Source organism: Cryptotermes secundus, unplaced genomic scaffold, assembly GCF_002891405.2.
Source record: "Cryptotermes secundus unplaced genomic scaffold, Csec_1.0 scaffold31, whole genome shotgun sequence".
NCBI lineage: Eukaryota > Metazoa > Arthropoda > Insecta > Blattodea > Kalotermitidae > Cryptotermes > Cryptotermes secundus.
This window is the reverse complement of record NW_019743147.1, coordinates 1,275,890-1,299,423: the sequence shown is the minus strand read 5'-3', so window position 1 is coordinate 1,299,423 and position 23,534 is coordinate 1,275,890. Positions and strand designations below refer to the sequence as shown.

Below are 23,534 nucleotides of genomic sequence, written 5' to 3'. Positions count from 1 at the left end.
ATAATTTAGAATCATCCTGTACATAACTGTACAGTTTCTACAATTGCGACATGTTTCGGCCAAAAACAGTGGCCGAAACATATCGTAATTGTAGTGTTATCCGGAAAGGGTGTTCCGTGACTAATAATGAGTTCTGGGCTGGACGACTGGATTTGTTGACACTTCTTTACAATTACAGCCAATTATGAGTATAATGACAATGACAGTCTAAGACTCGCTCCGTTCCTGACGAGTGTCTTCCGTTGTGACTGACTTGGTTCTCATTTACGAGTCGGTCACTTCTTCAGCTTCCGCTGTCCGCTGGTTAGCACCCCACAGCTGATCACTCAACTTCCGAATTCACGTACGACTCAATCATCGAATTCTCTTACTAATGAAGTTCGTCAGAACCCCAGCAATGTGAAAGTTGCGGTGATTCTCGTGTACGACTGTAACGGTGTTATCCTAACGCATACCGTTCCCCGACAGCAGACCGTCTATGCGCAGTATTACTGTTCATTTTTGGAACAAAACCTGCGACCAGCTTTGAGAAAGAAGCGGCGACACTTTCTGCAGAACCCACCCATCATTTTGCAGGACAATGCTCGGCCGCAATGCACAGCGCAAGCTGTGGCTGATTTGTTCGATCGATGGGGCTGGGAAGTGCTGTACCTGAGCCAAATTAATCCAGTATATACTCTCACATCCTAATTTTTATACACATTTTTAACATTATCCTCCCATCTACGTCTAGGTACTCCTTGTGGTCTCTGTCCTCTAGGTTTTGCCACCAAATTGCACCAATCTCCCATGCATAAAGCATGCCCTACGCATTTGCCCGCCTACACTTCTTCATCCTAATGACATTTGGCGAGGAGTAACAGGATTCTCCAGAATCCTACTATTTCACTCCTCTTAAGTCCAAATTCTCTCCTCAGAACCTCACAATTCATTATTCATTTTAAACCATCTTATAATTCGGCGCTTTACGCCCTGAGACATTGTCAGCGTCGTTAAACACGCCACAAGTTTCATTATAAACCTGTAACATAAAATTCAAATAACATTCGATAACAGATCTCGAAGATGAAACTTGCGGATATACAGATATGAAGCTCTAGTTGTCTGCATCGTTTTTTCTAACTCTGCAATTCTGCCCCCTTGCTGTACAGAGCAGTTCGGTACAGTACGACAGGTATCGACCTAACAGAAAACACTGATCCATTGTTTCTTTACTCACTACAGAACTGTTGTACGAATCGCTGCAAATGTTTTTATTTCCGACAGTAAAAACACAGAGGCGCATGCGCCCAGGGTCTTATCAGCCACCACTACTCTCGCCGCAGCCCCCAGAGAGATAGCTCCAAGTTATCTGGTTAGTAGTTCCCTGCTGTTAGTGAAAAGAAAACTTATTTCATGTAAAGTGGTAGTCCATGTTGTTTGGATCAAAATTATACTGGGTACATGCATTTTTGATCTCGTAATATTAGATTTCATCAACAATTCATCCTAAGTGGGGTCATTGCATAAGGACAGACAGACAGAAGCTGTATATACAGCAGACGTTCAGACATTGCTAATAAAGGCGAAAATATAATTCTGCCTTTCACTCGTCATGGCTGAGTAGCGAGAAAGAATAGACTGCGTTTATTCCGGCCCACGAAGCGCAAAGTTTGTTTCAAAACAGCATTTCCACAACCGCGTGTCCTCATCGAATCAAAGTGTTTATGCAGACACTACGCACGTTAACCGCCAAAATAACAGTTACAGTAACATAATCATAAAATGACAGACTGTAGTAGAAAAATTTGTCCCTCAAAAAACCTCCATGCGCTAACGTTCATTAATAAACCATTCTTAAACCGCGTTTTCAATGCTAATTCAGCCCCAAGTAAGATTAGCTAATGTTTCACTTATCGCATAGTTGCTTGTAGAGCGTAAACATTCGCAGCTTGTCTGGCTTCATAGTCCGCTTATCAAACTGAATCACCCTGTAGAGCTACATTAAAATGAATGCTACAGAAAAGCACAAGTCATTATCTTCACACTGATCACTGCAGAAGTTATTTCTCGATATGTAAATAAGAAGTCTTCACGACCTCGGTATCAACGGAACCAAATTACACATACACTTAGATGCATCATCCTGTATCTTCACACGTAATTGCTCTTTTATCACATATTTCATGCTCAGTTCCTATATGTTCGCGCATGTTACCATTATTCGTAACCTCGACAACACTATCAGGCTAAATTGTTGAACTAATTCACTTTTGAAGATCCGTAAAACCACTTCATTTCCAGATACTTCCATGAGAGATGCCTTAATGCTAGTAACTTACTAACATAGATATGACAGCGAAATAACCCTGTATATGGACATAGCATTTCATGGTAACTGAGCGTTGCTTCAGAAACTTCCTGGGATCGCTGTAATTTTTTTCGACCTTGGTAACAAATTAAATGTGCACTAGAAGTGGAATCACCCGTAGATCAGCAGCCATGGTATATTCCGTTACGTCAGACTATCTTAGTAATATTCACGATCACCATAAAATTTAAAACAAAGACTTTGTAGAATTCCATCACAATAGCAGTATCGCTTCAGAAAATAAATGGCAACGCCTCATTATCAACTAACTGCTACATCAGTAACAAAGTACGTTCCAAACATGTTAACTCACTTAAGCAAAATAAACTAACAACATACAGAAATACGACATTTCATATATCTCAGCGTCGTTTAAGAAATACAATCACCCACCAACGTTTCGCGACCTTAACAAATCTAATTCAATGTAAATATACTGGTACACTAAAATAAAAACACCCTGTAGAAAGGATAACGATTTGATGTCCAGATAACTTAGAAGGTACTTAATTAACAAATGGCCTGGCGCGTGTGTCCGCGGGACACAATGTTGTGAACTCACCTTTTTCTTGTCCCTCATGGAGCCCCGCCCCCGTACCATGATTTTGCAGCCGGTTTCTTGTTCTAGTTGCTTCGCTGTCATGCCCCGAGGGCCAAGAATACGGCCCACGAAGTTGAACTGTAAAATAACAAAAAGGAGTAATTATCAGTCACACCTACATAACGCGTGTCAGGAAGGTGATTACTAGAAATGCTACCGCAGTTTCGTAAACAACGCCTCTAAAGGACAGAATAAACTTAACTCTCTGCATACTACCGACGGGTTAACTGGTCCACAAACGCTGGACTTATTTATTTATGTTCATTACTGTCAGATAATGTCGTTAAAGATTATTCTTCTGCAATTTCATACTAACTAAATAACTAGATGGTTGCTCAGCTGGTCAAGATATTAGCCCTCCTTAAAAAATTCCAAAGTGCTTTATAGTGTGTTTATAAAAAACTTATTACTATGTTCTATTCTAAGCCACCCCGAACCCAGCCCAAGCCATATTCCTTCCAAATCTAGTTTAATATTTCCTTCCATCTACGCACAGGTCTTCCAATAGATTTCTTCCTTTGAAGGCTTTGTATAAAAATTCTGTATCAATCCTCATTTCCAAATGCGGGCTTCATTTCTCTCTTATTTCCATAAACTGAAACGCCTCTTCTACACACCGATCCAAATTATGTGCAGAATTTTATCCTGAAAAAAACACTGAGGAGGAAAAATACAAACAGCAGAAATGAAATATCTTAGGAATGAGGCAGGATACACATCAAAAGGATCAAGCTAGAAACACGCTAATTATAAAGGAACGAAATATATTCAAATTAAATAGCAGAAATAATAAAAATGAATTTAAATGGATTCATCATGTTAAAGGAATGGAGCCCGAACGCATTCCAGAACAGTTACTGGACGACGCACAGAGGGGAACAACACCAACTGGAAGCCTCAAGTTACGCTGGAAGCATCAACCTATTTTACAGGGGCACGGAGAGGATAGAAACGTCCAAACCTTGATGTTGATTGTGACGTTAAGCTACATCTCAGACGGTTCTAATAATAACCCCCACGTACTGTTAACTTGACAGCGGTTGCATCCGTGATGGTAAGGTAAGGTAAAGGTAAAGCTATCCCTGTGACAGGCAGTGGAAGCTCATAGGCTTCTAGATAATCGGCACACAGACAGCCGACTGTCTAGATAATGTGGGACCATCAACGTCTCACAACCCCATGGGCCTTCACGGCCTGTTACAGCGATAGCTTTACCTTCTTTTTTTAGGGAACCTTACTGATTCAACAATCTTCAAATATACCAGACCATACTAACAATAAGTACATCGACATATTTGTTGCTGTCACTCGCCAGCGCTGTCATTCTTGGTTTCGGGCCCTGTCGGGACCCATGACCATACTTTTGTTCCTTCCAAGAATACATTTTTGCTTCCTCTTCCATGAGAGCTCTACTATGTACTGATGCTACCGCCGACTTAAGTCGTTATGATGAGTATTATCTTACGGTATGTCGCACTGTACAGACTGGCAGAAATGTATCCAATTTCGGTTAGATGTACTACATCCATCTTAAGGACGGGACAGTACTCTTACTGCTTGCTTGGTTTATTCTTCGGCTTTGAAGATAGAAGCAGCACATTCCTCCGAAATATCGGTAAAATTCCGTTAGATTGCACTGCGTCATATACAAGAGATGGTGTTCTTCCAGTCAAAACGCATTCTCTCGCCTGTCGTTTTTAATGAGATTTATTTCCAACGTAGGGAACGTGGTACAAATATTTTGTTTTGGACATTATCCATCGTCTTGTCTCTATCTAAAAATCGTCCTATTTATATTTCAAGACATAACGTTTCGGAGCCTGGATTCTGTCTCCGTCTTCTGGTAAAACCTACTCAGTTGGGTCCCATAGATAGAGCTAGACCCTATCTCAGGAGAAAAATGACTGGATTCTGTCTCCGTCTTCTGGTAAAACCTACTCAGTTGGGCCCAATACATAGAGCTAGACCCTATCTCCGGAGAAAAATGACTGGATTCTGTTTCCGTCTTCTGGTAAAACCTATTCAGTTGGGCCCAATAGACAGAGCTATCTCCGGAGAAAAATGACTGGATTCTGTTTCCGTCTCCTGGCAAAACCTCAGTTGGGTCCAAGAGATAGAGCTAGACCCTATCTCCGGAGAAAAATAAACAGGACGATGGATAATGCCCAGAAACATAATACCATCGTCACAGACTTTTAGATCATATTTGCATGCAACATGGCTGACTGACGTGAAGTGGGAGTACAACTGCTGGCAAACAAAACGAGAAACTTACTGTTTGAATTCTTCACGTCTTGGTAGACCAACAACTAAAAAAAAAGTTACGATGTGTGGAGTAGCGATAGTCGTCGCACAGAGAATCCTGGGAACAGAATTATGGACAGTAACGACTGAACAAGCCGGTCACGGTAGCCGAGCGGTCTAAGGCATGTACTGTCTTCGCTCGCTTGGAAACCGCGATCGTGGGTTCGAATCCCACTCAGGGCATGGACGTTTAGTTTGTGTGTGTGCATTTTTCTGTGTTTGTGTACAGGTAGAAGCCTTGCGACGTGCTGATCACCCGCCCAAGGAGTCCTACCGTGTGTGTAAGATCTAGAAAAACCGAAGTGAACGGAGAAGTTCATGGAGGTAGGCNCATGGGGGTGGTGCTCGGCCCCCTGGGGGTGTAGGGTAAAGGGGGGGGGGGGACAGTCAACAAACCCACTACCTTCGCGATACAAAAAGTGCAGGGTTCAACATTCACGCTTCGATTTCATGACATAACGGCTTAGATCCGCAGCCAGGAGACGGACTATGTCGAACGTCTCCATGGGCTTCCTCCGTTCCTCCCTGAAAATGCTAGGGTAACACCTTAAAGCATACCGCTTCCTTTCAAATTAGCACAATTCACAACCATCCTGTCATTCGGCGCTATATAATCGATGCAGCTGAAAAAGCGTTATTAGATAAACAGAAAGAAGGCTGTGGGTTCTGAAAAAAACGTTACTACGTTTTATTACGCTTTAACAAGTGCCTTGAGTCGGAAATTTCGATCTTTGCAGTTTCTACATACGACTGAATGCGACATCTGTTGACGTTTTACCTGAACTAATACAGTGAAGCTTGTGAGCTTGTGGACTTCTTAAACAGAACATGTCCATGAAAGACTTGCAGCTATGATAACCTAAAATGGCGGCCACGCACTGTAAGGGTTGTGTTGGCACTTCTCGGGTTTATTTGTGCACCATTCACAAGCGACATCACTTTGGCCTTCGCGAAATTCTCTTGCCCGTTGTTTCCGTTTACCAAAACAGTTTTATCTCTCGAGTGAGACTACATGGGGGGGGGGGGCAAGAATCTATACCTTCGGTTTTGAAGATACCCAGGCAGTGCCCGACTGCCCTTCTAGCAGAGGTAATGCATTTGATAGGAATTATATTTTTTATGACGTTGGAAGGACTGCTTTATAGTAAAATTTGATTTAACATTGGGAGGGTTACATTAGGGTGAAATTTTGACGTTACCAATCGGAGGATTGCATTCGAAGCGTGCAGTGCAACGTGGAATTTGGGTGCCAACTCAGCATTTGCTCTATGACCGAGGAAAACCACGGAAAAGCTTGATCAAGTTGGCGGTCACCGGACTGACTTCTAGCCAGGAGTCCCCATCTGGCTGTTCCTGTATTTAAAAAAAAATTACATGTTTGTTTTTACAGATCTTTCTCTTTACGTGTATCTGCATAATTTGGACAAGCATCAGATAGTTGTGTACAACTTCTGTCAAAAGAATACATGCCCATACGCATATACATAAATTTATGCGTGTGATTATCTGAGCACTGGCAAATTTATATATCAATTATGGTGGTGTGTGTGTGTGTGTGTGTGTGTGTGTGTGTGTGTGTGGGGGGGGGATCGGATGTTATGTGAGGTTTGTTGCTCATCCAGTAACAGAGAATTTTAAGTTACCCGTTTCTCCTTTCCGCCCAGAGTAGGTATCTGTATAGACAGACGTCTCAGATTTGAAACTTCCCTTTTCGTCGCTTTCTACGACTCGCAGGGTCATGGTGGAGGCATCTGACTCCATCTCGACATGGGTTCTTAACTTCACTAAAAGACCGACTTTAGTCTAAATTATATATCAAGTCAGTTCGTACCTCACAGGAAACGCACGTGAAAGCAACAATGGATATAGTAACAGAGGAGCTGTGTTTTTTGTGCGGTGCGTGCCTAGATGATTTAAGCAGGACGCTTGGTGCTGTGCAGGAAAGTGAAAAGTTGTTTGGTGAGTTAGTCAGAGAACTGAGATTCAGTCGTTGTGATCTGTTGCTGTCAGAAGTGTGCACTTCCACCGTTAGAAGCCGTTACAAGGCAACGACTGGTGAAAGCACTGCAGGCTGGAAGACTTAGTGTGTGCCGTAGTGAACTGTTAAGTGTAGTCACGAGTCCTGTGTTAAAATAGTCAATAAATTCAATTACCCTTCCAAACACTGTCTACAGTCAGGCTCATACACGTGACAATATAATAACTATTTAGCTCTAAGGGGTTAGTTGTCCCTACTGCTAACTACTGAAACATCAAGCAACAAGGAACACCTGTTGGCAACATCACCGTGTTAACAGTACAACACTGAGGCACTGCTTTGCTTTACCCGTACAGACAACAGTCATTACTTACTCGCAGTCACGTGACCGAGAAGACGGCGGCCGGTGTGACAGAACCGCCGAGGTCTGAAAATATTATGCTACAGAAAACATGTTCACTGCGCGGAGTGCATAAAATGAACACAAAACGGAGGAGCGTACCGCGTATCTCAGTATGTTCACCTCTGACGGAAAACTCACGCGGTATAAGAACTAGACTGATGAATGAGGTTCGATATCTGGTAGGACCACAATACACTAGAACTATACTTGAACTGCAGCCATGTCTTCTAATTTTGAAATTCTGCCACTGAGACGCAAACCAACTGTTTCCGAGCACATGGTAGGTTTCATAAAAGTATATTCATTAAATACTAACTAACTTCATGAACCTGATGCCTTCTTCAGAAGACGCCAATTGTACAGTTATTCAAGAACTTCCCAGCATTTTATGGAACCCGAATGTTCATTACCGTGTCCACAAGAGCCCTCTACTGCTCCCTATTCTCAGCCAGATCGATCCAATCCATACCATTACATTCTGTTTTCTCAGATCCATCTCAATATTGTCCACTCAAAAATATATTACGTCATCTTTAATTTTTCGACCGTCAATGTCTCTAAAATAACTGCAAGGAAAGGAGTTCTCCAACTCGTGACACCGAGACCCTCTGAATTACGTTTAAGTAAACCCTTCCGCCGTCTGCGCAGGTCAACGAAACGTACTGTTCTTCACACTACAGCAGATCTGTACCGGACTGTGCGAGACAGCAGTAATCCAAATACCTTTATAACTCCCCTACATTTGCAGTCAGCTATGAAATATTCCTGTACAGTTCTGCATATTGTTGCAGTTCCTTATCAGACTGTACAGTAACATCAGGAACCAAAAAACCTTTTACAACCTCTCTACACTTACAGCAAGCTACAAAATATTCGTGAAATGTACCGCCGGTTGCAGTTACACTTTCCGAAGGCGCCCACATTACCTCTCACTGACTTGCCAAGCTGTGCACGGATTCGACTAATTTTGAACAATTCCTGAGAACTCTGCGAACCCCCCCTCTTCTTTGAGAGCAATTCGAGACCCACAGCTTGACAAAGCATGCCTTCTTCCTTCTTTTATGGAACCATCTATGAAGAACTGTTCCAACTATCCTGATTTTCTTCAGTCACTTAAACCAAGCATCAAGCTAATGCATTAGGTCACAGCCACTTCCTTCCACATCCCTTCCTCTTCATTATTCGCTAATCATGCGATAATTTCACGCTAAGAATTCTCTTGCCAGAGGCTAAAACAAATGTTTTCATGTCGATGTTGACTGATGCTACTTCAGGATACTTGTACCCCGTGGGAATGTGCTGTGCTTCCATCGTTTCGGAGGAACATGCTGTCCTTATCTCCTCCGAAACGCCAGGAAAGTAACCAACTTCCACACAATGAACCGCAACGAAAGCTAAGTACAGTAGTTTCCACGTCCTCAGCATTTACAGATTCTAAAATATCTCGAAAGGTGTCAGCATGCGCTCATGGGACACATCACTGCATCTCATCGGGTTTCTAGACTCGCATGTTTAAAGTACGACTGGAATAAAAATCTCCACACTGGAGATCTCTTTGTCTTCAGACGGGCTGCCTATTCATGCTGTAACGTCAAGTCAGTCATCCCCCTCCCACTGATCATGGATTAAAAGATCAGAACTGGGCAAAAGGACAATATATATAAAATATTAAAAATAAAGTTAACAGTTATGATTTACATTCTTATAGTTGCAATCACCAGACAATCCCCCCGAGCAGGTTAGTGCTCCGTTCAAGTAAGGAATGGATTACCGCGAGTGAAATGCTTCGTGGTTTTCCTCACCGTCTCCAGGAGTGTGCGTATATGGCACACCGCAACAGACCAGGGTTGCCCAGCTTCAAGTAACTCAGATACATCCGTGGGCTGCGGCACAAAATTTTTTTTTTTCAATACATCGATACACATATCTGCCCTGCGTTACTAGACACGAAGCACAATCGCATAAAGTTAAAGGTAAAGTTGTCCCTGTACTTAATAAGTTAGGCAGCATGCCATGAAGATATGTGGGAAAGTGGAGGTATAGCTCCACCTTCATTGACTTCGGCACTGGATGGACGTAAGAGATCAGCTTCCGCCCGAGCCGCTGTAGCCCCGCGGAAATAACTGTCGGCAGCCACTGCATAGGAGGCTGGGTGGGGGCTACAGCTGATCTGAAGGCTGTGGTGTAGAGAAAACCTCTTGCCCCTAATAAGAATTGCACCCCGGCCGTCCAACCAATAGCCAGTTACTACAATGACTGAGCTATCCCGGTTTGTTGCTCAACGTATGACATAAATGTAAAGCTATTCCTTTTAAGAGGCCGTCGAGGCTCCCACTTTTTCTAGACAGTCTGCTCACAGATGGCGGTGAGGTTGTCAGCCTTACGCGCCGGCTGCCCTTTACCCCCAGAAATATTCCTAGTACTCATTTCTGTTAGAGGCTGAGTCGACCCCAGGGTCACAGTGTGGCTGGAAGTATTAGGTCATCTGAAAAATCCAATGACCTCATCGGGAATCGAACCTGCGAGCTTCCGGCTTGTAGCACAGTGCGTTATCGTGTTATGACGTACTCGTATGATTTGGGCAACACAGCCCGTGCTGCGGAGCTCCGTATGATAGCATACAGCTGTGGAGGCTGAAGCAGCAAAGAAACACTAAGTATGCCGGAAGACGTCAAGCAATGGCATCCCCGTGCATGTTTTATTGATGAGGCATTGTAGTGTGAGCAGCACGTCCAGAGATGGCAGTTCATTCACCTTGCGATAATACGTATTCCAACGTTTTGCAGCGATATTACTAGGAGCTTAAAGTATACTTTCAATTCATTTCGGGGGCTCTAATCTGGCGGCACATCAGATAAGTGACGTAAAGTTGTCCCCGTGCTTAACTAATTAAGCACTATGCCATGAAGGTGTATGGGGGGAGTGGATGTGATCACACCACAAACAGTCATGCTGCTGCTTCTTGTGCGACCAATACGTTCCACGGCTTGAGCCGGGGTGAACGGTGGATATACTCCGCACATTTTGTAACTGTGTGTCAAAACTGCAATATCGCCCACGCTGCCGACTTAGTAAATAAACACGAGAACTGAGTCAACGGACGAGGAATATAAAACTATCAATAAACAGACTCATTGAACTGAAGCTCAGCCAAAAACATCAGAAATGGTGTGCGTGGCGGGCAAGGGGGGTTCTGGAGTGCAACACTGATAGGCAACACATTGTGGCAGGGGGCTTATAGTCCCCCACCTCCCACTTTGGACCAAGGGTTGATATCTCAGTTTCATTTATCATTTTTACAGACGGCAGGACTCCTTGTACGGGTGATCAGCTCGTCGCAAGGCTGGTCTGCAGTTGCAACTTCAGCAATGAATTCACCCTCCAGTCAACGTTCGCGACAACGAAACATTACTATGCTGTGCGCATGCGCGTTTATTTTACGCGCATATTAAACGGAGAAGCAATACTTTGAATTCTGTATCCCATTATGAAAAGGAATATGCGAGGAACCTAACAGCCGTTATCTCAATGCTTTACGGGACGTTATACGTTCCTGGTAATGGCAAATGAACTGCGACTGCGGTTACACGAGGAAAGTAAACTCGTCCCCATCAGTTCTGCTGCAATGACGAGGCAACAGGGTCCTGTCCCTGGCTACAAGGAGAACCAGTGTGTACCTTGAAGGTACAACTTGCCCCTGTGCTTAATTACGCACCACCCTATTTAGACGTATCGTAGAGTAAAGGCAGACCAATAAAAAAGGTATATATTTAGTATGAATCATCAAAGGTTATTAAACAATTAACGAAGTTCGGGGGTTTCTCTCTACCATTCGAGTAAAAGTAATTTCCCATTCCTGGCTTAGACAAAAATAAAAAACTCCGTAGCCTGTAGTTCGCAAGCGAAATATACCAACCGAGCGACCTCCGTTTGTCGGCGAAGTTAGTGTCAACTTTTTGCGGATAGAGGTGTCACATGGTCAGAATCCGGGACCTCTGGATCTATAGGCAGGAACTCTGCCTGTAGTCCGCAAGCGAAATATACCGACCGAGCGACCTCCGCTCGTCGGCGAAGTTAGTGTCAAATTTTTGCGGATAGAGGTGTCACATGGTCAGAATCCGGGACCTCTGGATCTATAGGCAGGAACTCTGCCTGTAGTCCGCAAGCGAAATATACCGACCGAGCGACCTCCGCTCGTCGGCGAAGTTAGTGTCAAATTTTTGCGGATAGAGGTGTCACATGGTCAGAATCCGGGACCTCTGGATCTATAGGCAGGAACTCTGCCTGTAGTCCGCAAGCGAAATATACCGACCGAGCGACCTCCGCTTGTCGGCGAAGTTAGTGTCAACTTTTTGCGGATAGAGGTGTCACATGGTCAGAATCCGGGACCTCTGGATCTGTAGGCAGGAACTCTGCCTGTAGTCCGCAAGTGAAATATACCGACCGAGCGACCTGCGCCTGTCGGCGAAGTTAGTGTCAACTTTTTGCGGATAGGTGTGTCACATGGTCAGAATCCGAGAACTCTGGATCTGTAGGCAGGAACTCTGACCACTAGACCACAGAGGCGGTCACTCCTGGCTTAAACACTACATAAATTTATAGGCATAAATTTTAAAAAAGAAACTCGCCAAGTAAAATGTACAGTTATAATGAGACGTACAGTATGAACATCAGTGCATTACGTATGTTAATATGGGTCAACTATTTTCTGCCGCAGTCGTATAAGTTACCATTTACAGATTTAAATATGAGGCTCCTTTGGCGAATTCTCATTTTTAGCCTACTTTCCTAAAGCGGGCTTATGCGATCTCTATCCTGTCTGTGTATCCCTCCTATCAACTTTTTGAATGCCTCAACCGATTTTTATTAAAACTGGTATATACATCATGGCACCTGAGCCCGTCTCAGCGGCGTACTCATAAATCCATCCTACCGTTGCCGGACAAAGGCTCAGTAAAGTGCATCCCTCCTTTCGGTGCAAGAGAACGGCTCGGTAAACACGTTACTTCGGCAAACAGCACATGCAACAGAAATGTTGTCCGCGTCATTTTCTATGAGGTCAGTGTCTTATCAAAGAAGAGTCTGTGGATCTGTGTATCCCTTTACTGCTGCTACGTAACAACTCAATGAAGACGTTCCGCGGCAACGAAGAATTGTTGGAGGCGTCGTTTTCTATGCCGCCCGTGTCGTATCAAAGGACAGTAAGCGATTAGTTAACGCTTCTTATAAATTTCATTTCAGAAGTTTTAATTTCACTAGTTTCTGCTGTTCTTCATTCAAACTTCACTTCCACGAAAAACAATAAGAAATGAAATGTCATCTCTTCGTAAAATTTCAATTTCGTCTTTCCCCCTTTCTTCCTGCATATACAATTTGTTCTTCAGTAAAAATTGAAATGTTACAGAGAGACAGGAAGGACGTTACGGTGCGGTGTCGCACTGTCATGTACACCCCCCACAAATACATACATGCACACGTGCACGTAATTTCCGTCGCATAACGTTATTGTGACGTGTAGATCCACTGCTTGGCAACGGCTAAATAAACATTTTCCCGCGGTGACAATTCTTGCTAAACAAGCCGTTGCTATGTAATGCGCACAATAATAAGCGACAATAGCAGATGTCCACTGCTAGGCAATGGACATGTTTTCTGCGGAGTCCGCCCCCAGGCTATATAACTGAGTGACTCTGGCTCCAGGAGCACATTTCTCGTTTTTCATTTATTAGTTTACCTATTGTGTTGGCCGTTTTGAAGGCTATCTTTATGTTAGTGTTTTGAATAGTTTTGTGATTTTTCGTATGTAATTTCCTCTATAAGTAGAAGTGACCCATTTTGTTCTTTTTCGTCTTTATTATCCGGGTTACCCATCTTTCGCTTAAGTTTGTTATATAGATGTGTGATGTCTTCCTTTCTATAGCCATTATTTAGTGTTATATTAATAATAGTACTTAATTCTTTGTTTTTAGCATTTTTCTCAAGGGGTAGTGTAAGAAGTCTGTGTATCCAATTTTATATGATGGCAATTTTGTTCTTTAGGGTGGCATGATTTATTATTTATTGTTATGTCTGTCGTGGGTTTTCTGTATATTTCCATTTCTATTTGCCCGTGTCTATTAAATATATTTAAGTCCAGGTAAGCTAAATTTTTTAAACACTTTAAAAGTTTTAATACCAGGAAGGCTGCTGTGATTGTGAAAATTTGAATATTGTGTACATTGTGTATTCCAGGCATTATGTGTGTATGTAATTTAGCAATCAGAACACATATTGTGATGGTGGTTTCCGAATAAATATTGATGTTCCCTCTGAAGATGATCCGTAAGTGTGTGTGTGTCTCTCTCTCTCTTTCTCTTTCTCTCTCGTCTCAATTCTGAGACAGTAAAATATGTTCGCGAATCCCAAGGGACTCGCACCCGAGTAAGACTGCGCTGACAAGAGCCAGCAGCATATACAAAAGACAGACCCGTCCTCTCGTCAGAGAATGCGCCCCACAGAAACAAGACCGTAACTGTCAAACGGTAATAATTAATATATGGACATGAGCCCCAAATGGGGCTCGACACCAAGACTTACTGACTGACTGACCGTCAGTCGCAATGTGACTCTGGCTCTGACTCTGACTCCAGGAGCACAGGGAGTAGCGGACTAGTGCAGTGTGGTCTAAAGTCGAAAGCTTCCAGTCGAAGATAGTGATTTGTGAAATGGTGTAACAAGTTGCATGAAGGCGCAATTAATTCGATAACCAAATCCAAAACTTTATAAGTCACGCAAACCCCGGATGTGACAATATCTTTTCTTCCCAAGATTTACAGCGCGCAAGATGCTTCGGATAATTTCTCTGCCACCAGACTGTACTGATTTGCGCTAGTAACGCTGTCAGGGGTCAAACCGTAGATCTATGTGATAGCAAAGAACGGAGTGACGAGTCGTCCAGAATTAACATTATCAAGGGTCACAGACCCAAAGATCATCTACAATCAATCATAGAGTCCTTACCCCCTCTGGTCTCCCCGCTGTAACTTCTGCAGTGAACTCAGCAAGCGCTTAGGTTCTTAAATGATCTGACGAAACTTCGGACTGCACGAGTCAAAACAGTCTCTTTGGAATCTCAACACGGATCCACGCTTCGCAATGCATCAAAACGTGGGCGTATTTTGAACACATTTATTACTTGTACAGAGCCTATTATTTGCTTAAAGGAGATTATACTTTACGAAGTAACTAAAAATCAGGACCGCTTCTGTGGTCGAGTTCCTGGCTACAGATTCACAGGCCCCGGGTTAGATTCCCGGCGCTACCTGATTTTCTGAGTAGTGGGTCTTGAACGGGGTCCACGCAGCCTCGTGAGGATAATTGGAGAGCTATTTCAAGGAAAAACGGGTCCGGTCTAGAAAACCGAGATTAACGGCCGTGGGGATCCCTTGCGCTGACCACGTGACATCCTCTTTGTGCAAAAGTTGACACTAACTTCGCCGACAACCGCGTTCGCTCGCTCGGTATAGTTCGCTTGCGGACTACAGGCCACGAAGTTTTTTAACTAAAATTCTGTTGCTTAGTGAAATATGGACATGCCTTCAATAAGACAGGGCCATGCCGGGAGGACGTAAGCAACTAGAATCCTATAGTCAGTCCTATAGCATGGAAATGTAAGCATAATTTGCGGTAAAACGGACAGCATAATTATTTATTACAAACAAAAAAACTCCGTGATTTAGTCCGTAAGCAACCTATACCGACCGAGCGACCGCCGCTTGTCGGCGAAGTTAGTGCCAACCTCAGCGGATAGAGGGTGTCGCGTGGTCAGCGCAACGAATCCCCACGGCCGTTAATTTCGGTTTTCTAGACCGGAGCCGCTATTTCCTTGAAATACCTCTTCAGTTATCATCACGAGGCTGAGTGGACCCCGTTCCAGACCCACTACTTATCAGAAAATCTGTTAGCGCCAGTAATGACTACACACATACACAGGACATTATTATAAGTTCTCCCTGTGCTTAAGCACAACACCATGAAGACGCATCGGGGAGTGGATGTACAGATTCACGCATTATTTTATGACGGCACTAGATGGAGTGGTCAGTTTTACGCTCCGACCGCTTTATCTCCGGTAGGCATTGGATAGGGGGCTGGGTGGGCCCCAGAATCAGTGTGGATGACGTGGAAAGGAGAAAAATCTTGCCTCTACTGGGACTCGAACTCCAACCCCTCGGCCGTCCACCCCGTAGCCAGTCGGTACACGAACTTCCCTACCCCGGCTCCCACGAAGGGCATTACTGGCAACAGAAACTGACTGACTGAGTTGTGTAAGGTGAACATTTCAGGATAAAGTCCGGAATTATGTAATTAAAGAGGCCAAAGAAGGGCGAATGGTGAAAGATCGGATAGATGGAACACGACTAACATGGTACGAGCTTATGCGTCGCATTGAGGATGCGTTGGAACTGAGTAGGAAGCGCGCCGGAAAAGGGGCAGACCACAAAGAATCTGGACTGGAGACATAACACAACTAATGACGGATCGATTATTACCTGAGAAATATGCAGAAAATCGGGCGATTCGAATGCCTGGCGCTAGAATTCCTAAAAGGAAAAGAATCTCTAAGAAGAACAAAAAACTGAAACATGATTTTCACTACACAACTCACTGGTAAGAGAATGCGGAAACTCAACTTCGCTAATACCATCAAATGCGATCCTGAAGTCACTTTCCATCCTCACAACCTGTTCGTCTACACTACATCTTAATATTTTCCTCCGACCTCTTCTTCGACATCACACAAAACGGCCGATTTCCATGATATTTCATTGCCGAAATTCTGTATGCAATTTGTTTCCCCATCCCAGCTTTATATTCTGCCCATCGTAAGCTATTAAACGATATACGTTAAAAGAGGCTTGTGTCAACGTAACCCTTTAATGACCTAATTTCGTCTACAAGAATTCAGTCCGTACCTCAGAGGAAACACACGTCTCCACTACAAAGCCCAACCGGTTAATGTTGTTTAGGGAAACCGCCGATGTTTATTATGAGAACCATACAGAACACACAGATACACTCTGTGGGCAGAATGCAGAGTTAGTCTGTTAAAGAAGGTGGTACATGTAGTGGCCAGTGGGTTTTAGTGTTCTAAACTAAAGAGTCATTCATCATTACATTAGCCGCATTCTGTATGTCATCTGTCTCCAAAAATAACCAATTCATGTTCCACATTTCAAAGAGATTTAAACTCACCATTCATCGTGAAAAAGATCTCGTTCAGAAATGTTGCGGACTGGGAAACGTCGTGGCCGATGTGCAGTACAGTACTGCAGGTGCACACGTACACAGACGTGCCTGACTTCCTGTTATTAAGCGACGTGGCAAAGAAAGATGTACGTATTTTCCAATTTATGAGCACCTTGGAATACCGAGGGACGCCATGTTGACATGGACAGCAACTTTATGGACCCAGTCCTCAAAAATTATGTGTAAACTCTACAAGATTATAACTACTTTTCGTATATCAGTAATGTCTACACGACTCCTCGCTTGAGTCTCAGAATTATTGCTTCCGTGTGTACTGCCATTTATCGCGATGACTTTCAGGAGAGACAGGGAGAGAGACACGAAAACATGGAGTTCCGAGCAAAACTGACAAAGCATGTCCTCAATGGGACTATGTTATAAGCAGGAAGGTCTTGGGTTCGAGTCCCGATGGGGTGGATTTTTTTTTCAGTTTACTTAATCCTTCCAGCCGCACTATGGCCCTGGGGTTCACTCAGCCTAACAGAAATGAGTAACAAGAATCTTCCTGGAGGATAAAGGGCGGCCGGTGCGTAAGGTTGACATGTGGGAGCCTCGACGTCTCACAACCTATGGACCTTCACGGCCTGTTACAGGGATAGCTTTACTGTTTTTTTTTACCTTTTACTGACAAAGCATACTTTCTTTATTGCATCGAATTCTATTCCTACAGATGTACTGTTATGATTAATGTTGTTATGCTTATTCTTGTGAAACCTTACTCCTTGAATAGTATTATTTTCACATTCGATAGTGAGAAGCCCTTAACAATATTTTCCTTCATGCCCCTTTCGTTGCCAATGATCCTGTCATTCTGCGGAGCCATGCAGGCCCCTTTGCGGTAACTGTGCAAAGGATGGCTGAATCTGACGATGAGTACAGAGACTGGAATCTCCGCTATGAAAACCCGTCAAAGACACTTTACGTGTGATCACTCACCGTATCCATCCTCTTTAGCAGTTAAGTGTAATGTAAAGTATTTGGGACTTCGATTGCGAAATAAAGAATTGCTTGTATGTATTTTCTTACTGAGAGAATGTTCGTGAAACGAGCTATAGCTTTCTAAATAAATAAACGTTGTCGTGATCTAAACAAAATAAATTCACTTCGCACGGCACTACAAACAACCTAATTTAAACTTTCTGGCATAAGAACTTTCAACACCGCTAACCCACGCCAAAGTCAATTCAGTTGAGTTCAGGTAACAACAGTACCAATTTCCGTGAAGTAAGTTTTAATATTCGCGTTCCATATTAGTTTCGGTATGGTAGTTGCATTGTGCTACAAGTTGGAAGGTCGCGGGTTCGATTCATGCCAATGGCCATTGAATCTTTCAGTTAACCTAATCCTTCCATCCGCACAATGGCCCTGGGGTGGACTTAGCCTCTAACAGAAATGAGTACCAGGAATTGTCCTGCGGGTAAAGGGCGATCGGATCATATGGCTGACAACCTCACCGCCATCTGCGAGCCCACTGTCTAAAATACATATGTGGGAGCCTCTATGTCTCACAACCCCATGGGCCTCCACGGCCTGTTACAGGGATAGCTTTACGTGCTACCTTAAGGTAAATTTCGGATAAATTTCTATCATAAAAAAAGGCAAGGCTATCTCTGTAACAGGTCATGGAGGCTTCCACATTTTCTAGTCAATCGGCTCACAGATGGCGTTGAGGTTGGCAGCCTTTTACTCCCAGGAAGATTCCTGGTACTCATTTCTGTCAGAGACTGAGGCGACCCCCAAGGCTATGGTTTCTTCTTTCTCCTACCAGATGAACATGCCGACCGCTACTTCTTGCATGTAAATACCCTTAAACTACGGGAGGAAACAGTAATCAGTATTCATGTATTTCCCTTGACTTCCTCTCTGTTTTCAGAAGTACACTTGGGACTATACTAAGCATCAACAGCCTCTGTGTCGCTAGCCGACGTCATTTCTACGAAAACAGATTATTCTGAAGAAGTTATGGAAACCGACCGCCTCTGTGCCTAGTGGTCAGAGTTCCTGGCTACAGATCCAGAGGTCCCGGGTTCGATTCCCGGCGCTACTAGATTTTCTGAGAAGTAGTGGGTCTGGAATGGGGTCCATCCAGCCTCGTGAGGATAGCTGAGGAGCTAATTGATTGGAAAAGTAGCGGCTCCGGTCTAGAAAACGGAAATTAACGGTCGTGGGGATCCGTTGCGCTGACCACGCGACACCCTCTATCCGTTAAAGTTTGCACTAACTTCGCCGACTAGCGGCGGTCGCTCGGTTGGTATAGTTCGCTTGCGGATTACAGGCCACGGAGTTTTTTTAGTTATTGAAATCTGCATTTTGTATTTTTTTCCCCCAATACTGAATGTCACGATTGGAGAAGCACACGAAGCGAAACCCCTAATGACAGAGACAGCCATGATTTAAAGAATAAACAGCAGCTCCGGCTAATGAGATGAAAGAACAGAACAAAACAAGATCCCACTCCTGCAACAGACACTTTGAATACTACTATTACTGTATGTAGCATTTGAATTCTAACCGTCGGGGGGCACCCGCTGACAAACACTGACACTGAAAATTATTCGCTATCAACATTCTGCGTTATGTTTAGTACTTCAATGTCCTCAGTAACTGTCTGCAATACTACCTCCATTACGTGTGACATGAATCGGCCATTTTGTTTCAGTTGTGGTTTCCCAACACCTACAGACATATCAGCAACCAGATATGCTATCATTTAATTTCTCCAGGGGCTGAAGTCTGACACGCACGTAACAACTTTACAGTTAATTGCATTTAATGAAGCTACAGACGTTTTATCGTCCAATATTGCAAAAATGTTGCTTTCCTTCCTACGGACGATTCGACTTCGATGGGTATCGATTATAATATCAGGTTTGACAGCATAATCAAAGGCGGGCTGAAATCCTATACCTGTGGTTGTGTGACAAAGTCTGAAACCCAACACGATTACAACGGACACACGGTTCAAGCAGCGAATCACTCGGAACTCTTACCAACACGGGGTGTCACAACTGAGTTCACATGTTACAAAGTAAAAAGTAAAGCTGTCCTGTGCTTAACTAAGCAGTAAGTCACGAAGACGTATGGGGGAGTGGAGGTATCGCACCATCATTCTTGACCTCGGCAATAGACGGAGGAGAATTGTAAGTAGATAAAAATCTCATGTCCCTGCTGGGAATCGAACCTCGGCCGTCCAGCCCGAAATATAAGAGTGGAAGGGAACAGGCAATGAAATGAAATCTTCTCTATATAAAACTGCTGCTGCTGCTGCTACAACGGGCTACAGTCATGTGTAAATCGTAATGGATACAGAAACGTGTGTTCAAATTTAATTTTGGCGCAACCTGCAAAGCACAGGGGAACGTAACAAAGCGAGAATTCGTTACCAACTAACGGTAACATTTTGGTGATCAGATACTTACGATTTTGTTAATAATGCAGTGAAGAAAATGGGGGAATTCTTGTTCACAATATTTGGGGCAAAGAGCAAGATAGCACACGCTGTTCGTGTAAAGGAACGGGGAACTATAAGAAAAATAGAGATGTTTAAAGGACGTAAATACTTTGTCTCTGTATTGTAGAGCTGTGTGCATGTGATGCTAACAGAAGGACTAGGAAGTGAAATTATATAATTAATTTCCTGGGGTGAAGGGCGGCCGGCGCTTAAGGCTGCCAATCTCACCGCCATCTGTGAGGCGACTGTCTAGAAAATGTGGGAGCCTCGGCGTCTCACAACCATTTGGGCCTTCACGGCCTGTTTACAGAAATAATTTGTTATTGCTACTGATAATGCATACATTTGTACTGAGGCGGATATTAGTAGAGCCTGGGAAACTATTTGAGAGAATATAACAATTTCTGCCAAAGATAGTCTACAACAGGCATGTTCAACGCGTCGATCGCGGGACGAATTTTGGTCGATCTCATAGGCCAATAAGAAAATTATACGTAAAAAGCATGTAAATTCACTTGTAATATATTCAGACTTTGAAGGGAAAATACACATTAAAGTAGTCTGTACTTTCAATGTATGTTGCGTTTACAACAAACATCATGTGTCGTGTTATTTTTACCAATATTTTTGCTTAAAGCGAGGTACGGCGATAGGAGGGGGTGGTAGATCACTGGCAGTTTTTGACACTAAAAAGTCGATCATAACCTGTTTGAAGTTGGACATGCCTGGTCTAGAATATTATGAACTGAAGAAGCATAAGCCATGGTTCGATGACGGAAGCTCAAAATTATTAGACCATAGGAAAGAAGCCAAACTGCAGTGGTTACAGGATTCAAGGGAAAGAAACTGTGATAATGTGAACAATATAAGACGTGAAACCAGCAGGCATTTCAGCAATAAAAACAGTGAATATCTGAAGGACAAAATTGATGGTCTGGCAACGAACAGTAAGAACAACTACATTACAGACCTATATAGAGGAATAAATGACTTTTAAGAGAATGACTGCGCTGGCGAAGAGCAGCAGCAACTGTAAAAGACAGTATCATCCTGCCGTCAGAGAGGATGTTACATAAGCACTATAACTACAAGAGTTCAGTTGGAAAATAAAATCACTTGTCGTGATCCTCAAGGGGCTTGTCGCCAAGATGAACTGATTGGCGGTAAACAGCCAGTCGTAAAGTAACTCTGACTCTGACATGTACTTCAAAGGGTTAATATATTGGTGATGGACAACCTCTGGCTTGCAGTTTCTTTGGAATGGATAAATAGAGGTCCTGTACGATTTGCAAGGGAATCTTGTACCATTCTTCCTGCAAAACATTGGAAAGTTCTGTTAACGATGATGGAGGTGGATAGTGCGCACGCAGATTGCTCTCCAAAACAAGACCATAAAGGCTCAATAATATTGATATCTGGCGACTGTGGGGGCCATGGCAGATGTGACACTTCATCTTCGTGCTCAGAAAACCAGTCCTGGAAGATGTGAACTATGTGAACACAGGCATTGTTGGCTTGGTAAATGGCATCACCGTTAGGGAACAAAGTTTGCACCATGGGATGGACCTGGTCGCCCAAAATGGTCACATAGTCGTTGGCAGAGATGTGACCTTGCAGGGTAATGATGGGTTCGACAGAATACCACGATATGGGTGCCCATACCATGATCGAACCCCCGCCATGTTTCACTCTTGCCAGCAAACAATCTGGACCGTAAGCTTGGGATGGCGTTCTCCAGACGTAAACTCGGCCAGAAGTCGGAAACAGTGTGAAGGTGGACTGATCCGACCAAATGACCGTCTTCCATTGCTCCACAGTCCAGGTTTTATGACTTCGGCACCACACTGTCCTCTTAGTGGCATTTTGATCACTTTGGAATCACATTTGGCTTTGGAATTGCAGCTAGTCCAGAAATGCCCTGCTTGTGGAGTTCCCTTCGTACTGTTTTGGTGCTGACAGGGCTTGTGAGCGTGACATTAAGTTCAGCAGTCACTTTTGCAGCTGTAGTCTTCTTATTTTTCGTCACAATCCTATGCAATGTTCGTCTGTCTCGATCACTCAACACACATTTCCGTCCACGCTGGTGTTTATCGGATGCGGTTTTTCAGTCCTCCTGTATGCGGTCATAATCTTGGATACTGTGCCTCGCGAAACACCAAAAACCTCGGCTACCTTGGTTACGGAAGTACCCACCATATGGGCCCCAACAATTTTCCCGCGTTCGAATTCTGTTAGCTCTGGCGTGATGCACAAAAACTGCACAGAACACTGTCTCGACAACAAATGAAGCTTGTACCGGTAGTGGTGTTGGGCAGATACGGCAGCGTGACCTACAAACGTCGCTAAAATAAACACTTCAATTCAGGCACGCATTTCACGAGGTGTTTCCATATTGTGTGTCCACAATTTACAATTACGAAGAACTCAAAGACAATGACTGTATTGGTTTAATGAAATATCATTTATCTCTGCAAGTTACTGAACCGAACAGCCAATAAACGTTTTCGAATTGAGTCAGAGAGTTTGCATGAAACAACAAGAAAAAGGGAACCGACGCAGACTCCAGAATGATAAACACGTATAAAACCTGAGAGACTATTAGCTACACTCAATTGTAAAACGAATCTCTTCTCAAACCATGAAGAAACCAACCTTTTATGTTAATGAATAGGGTACAAGCATTTTTATTCTTCTGAATTCATCAGACTGAAACCAACATCGCTTACGAATTCACAAATCGTGTTAACGGCGGAAGGAAAGGCGACTTTCATTAAAATTATAACTTCCCTTGAACATGCGGACAAGAAAAAGGTCACAGAAGAACCTTAATGGACTCTTGAACGCCACTTGTGAAGTTACCAGTGCCATTATTATCGTTGTTTATCCCACAAGGTCAACTAGAAACGTCTGTTCTGATTCAAGAGCACTCCTTCTCTTACGGTTGTTTTTCATGCAGCGGCAACAATTCTGCAAATCAAGGGATTGGCCAAGCTTATGGCCAGGTGATGTGGCAATCTCATTTCGCGACAATGCTGCCAAATTCGGTGGTATTTTACTAGCTGCAATTCCTCATTCAAAACAGTTCTTTTTCACTGGCTTTTCCAGCCCATTCAGAGCCCAGGCCTCTTATTTAGTTCCGTAATAATTTTTCACAGATGG

General features: G+C 43.5%; 1 protein-coding gene across 2 annotated transcripts in view; it reads right to left on the bottom strand.

The window, feature by feature from the left end:
- LOC111873711 (protein held out wings) overlaps positions 1 to 23,534 on the bottom strand; it is a 308,182-nt gene that overhangs the window by 44,112 nt on the left and 240,536 nt on the right. For both annotated transcript variants that reach the window (XM_023868645.2, XM_023868644.2), the window contains exon 3: positions 2,913 to 3,029. In XM_023868645.2, coding sequence (XP_023724413.1) covers positions 2,913 to 3,029 — 117 coding nt within the window. The remainder of the gene's footprint in view (positions 1 to 2,912; positions 3,030 to 23,534) is intronic.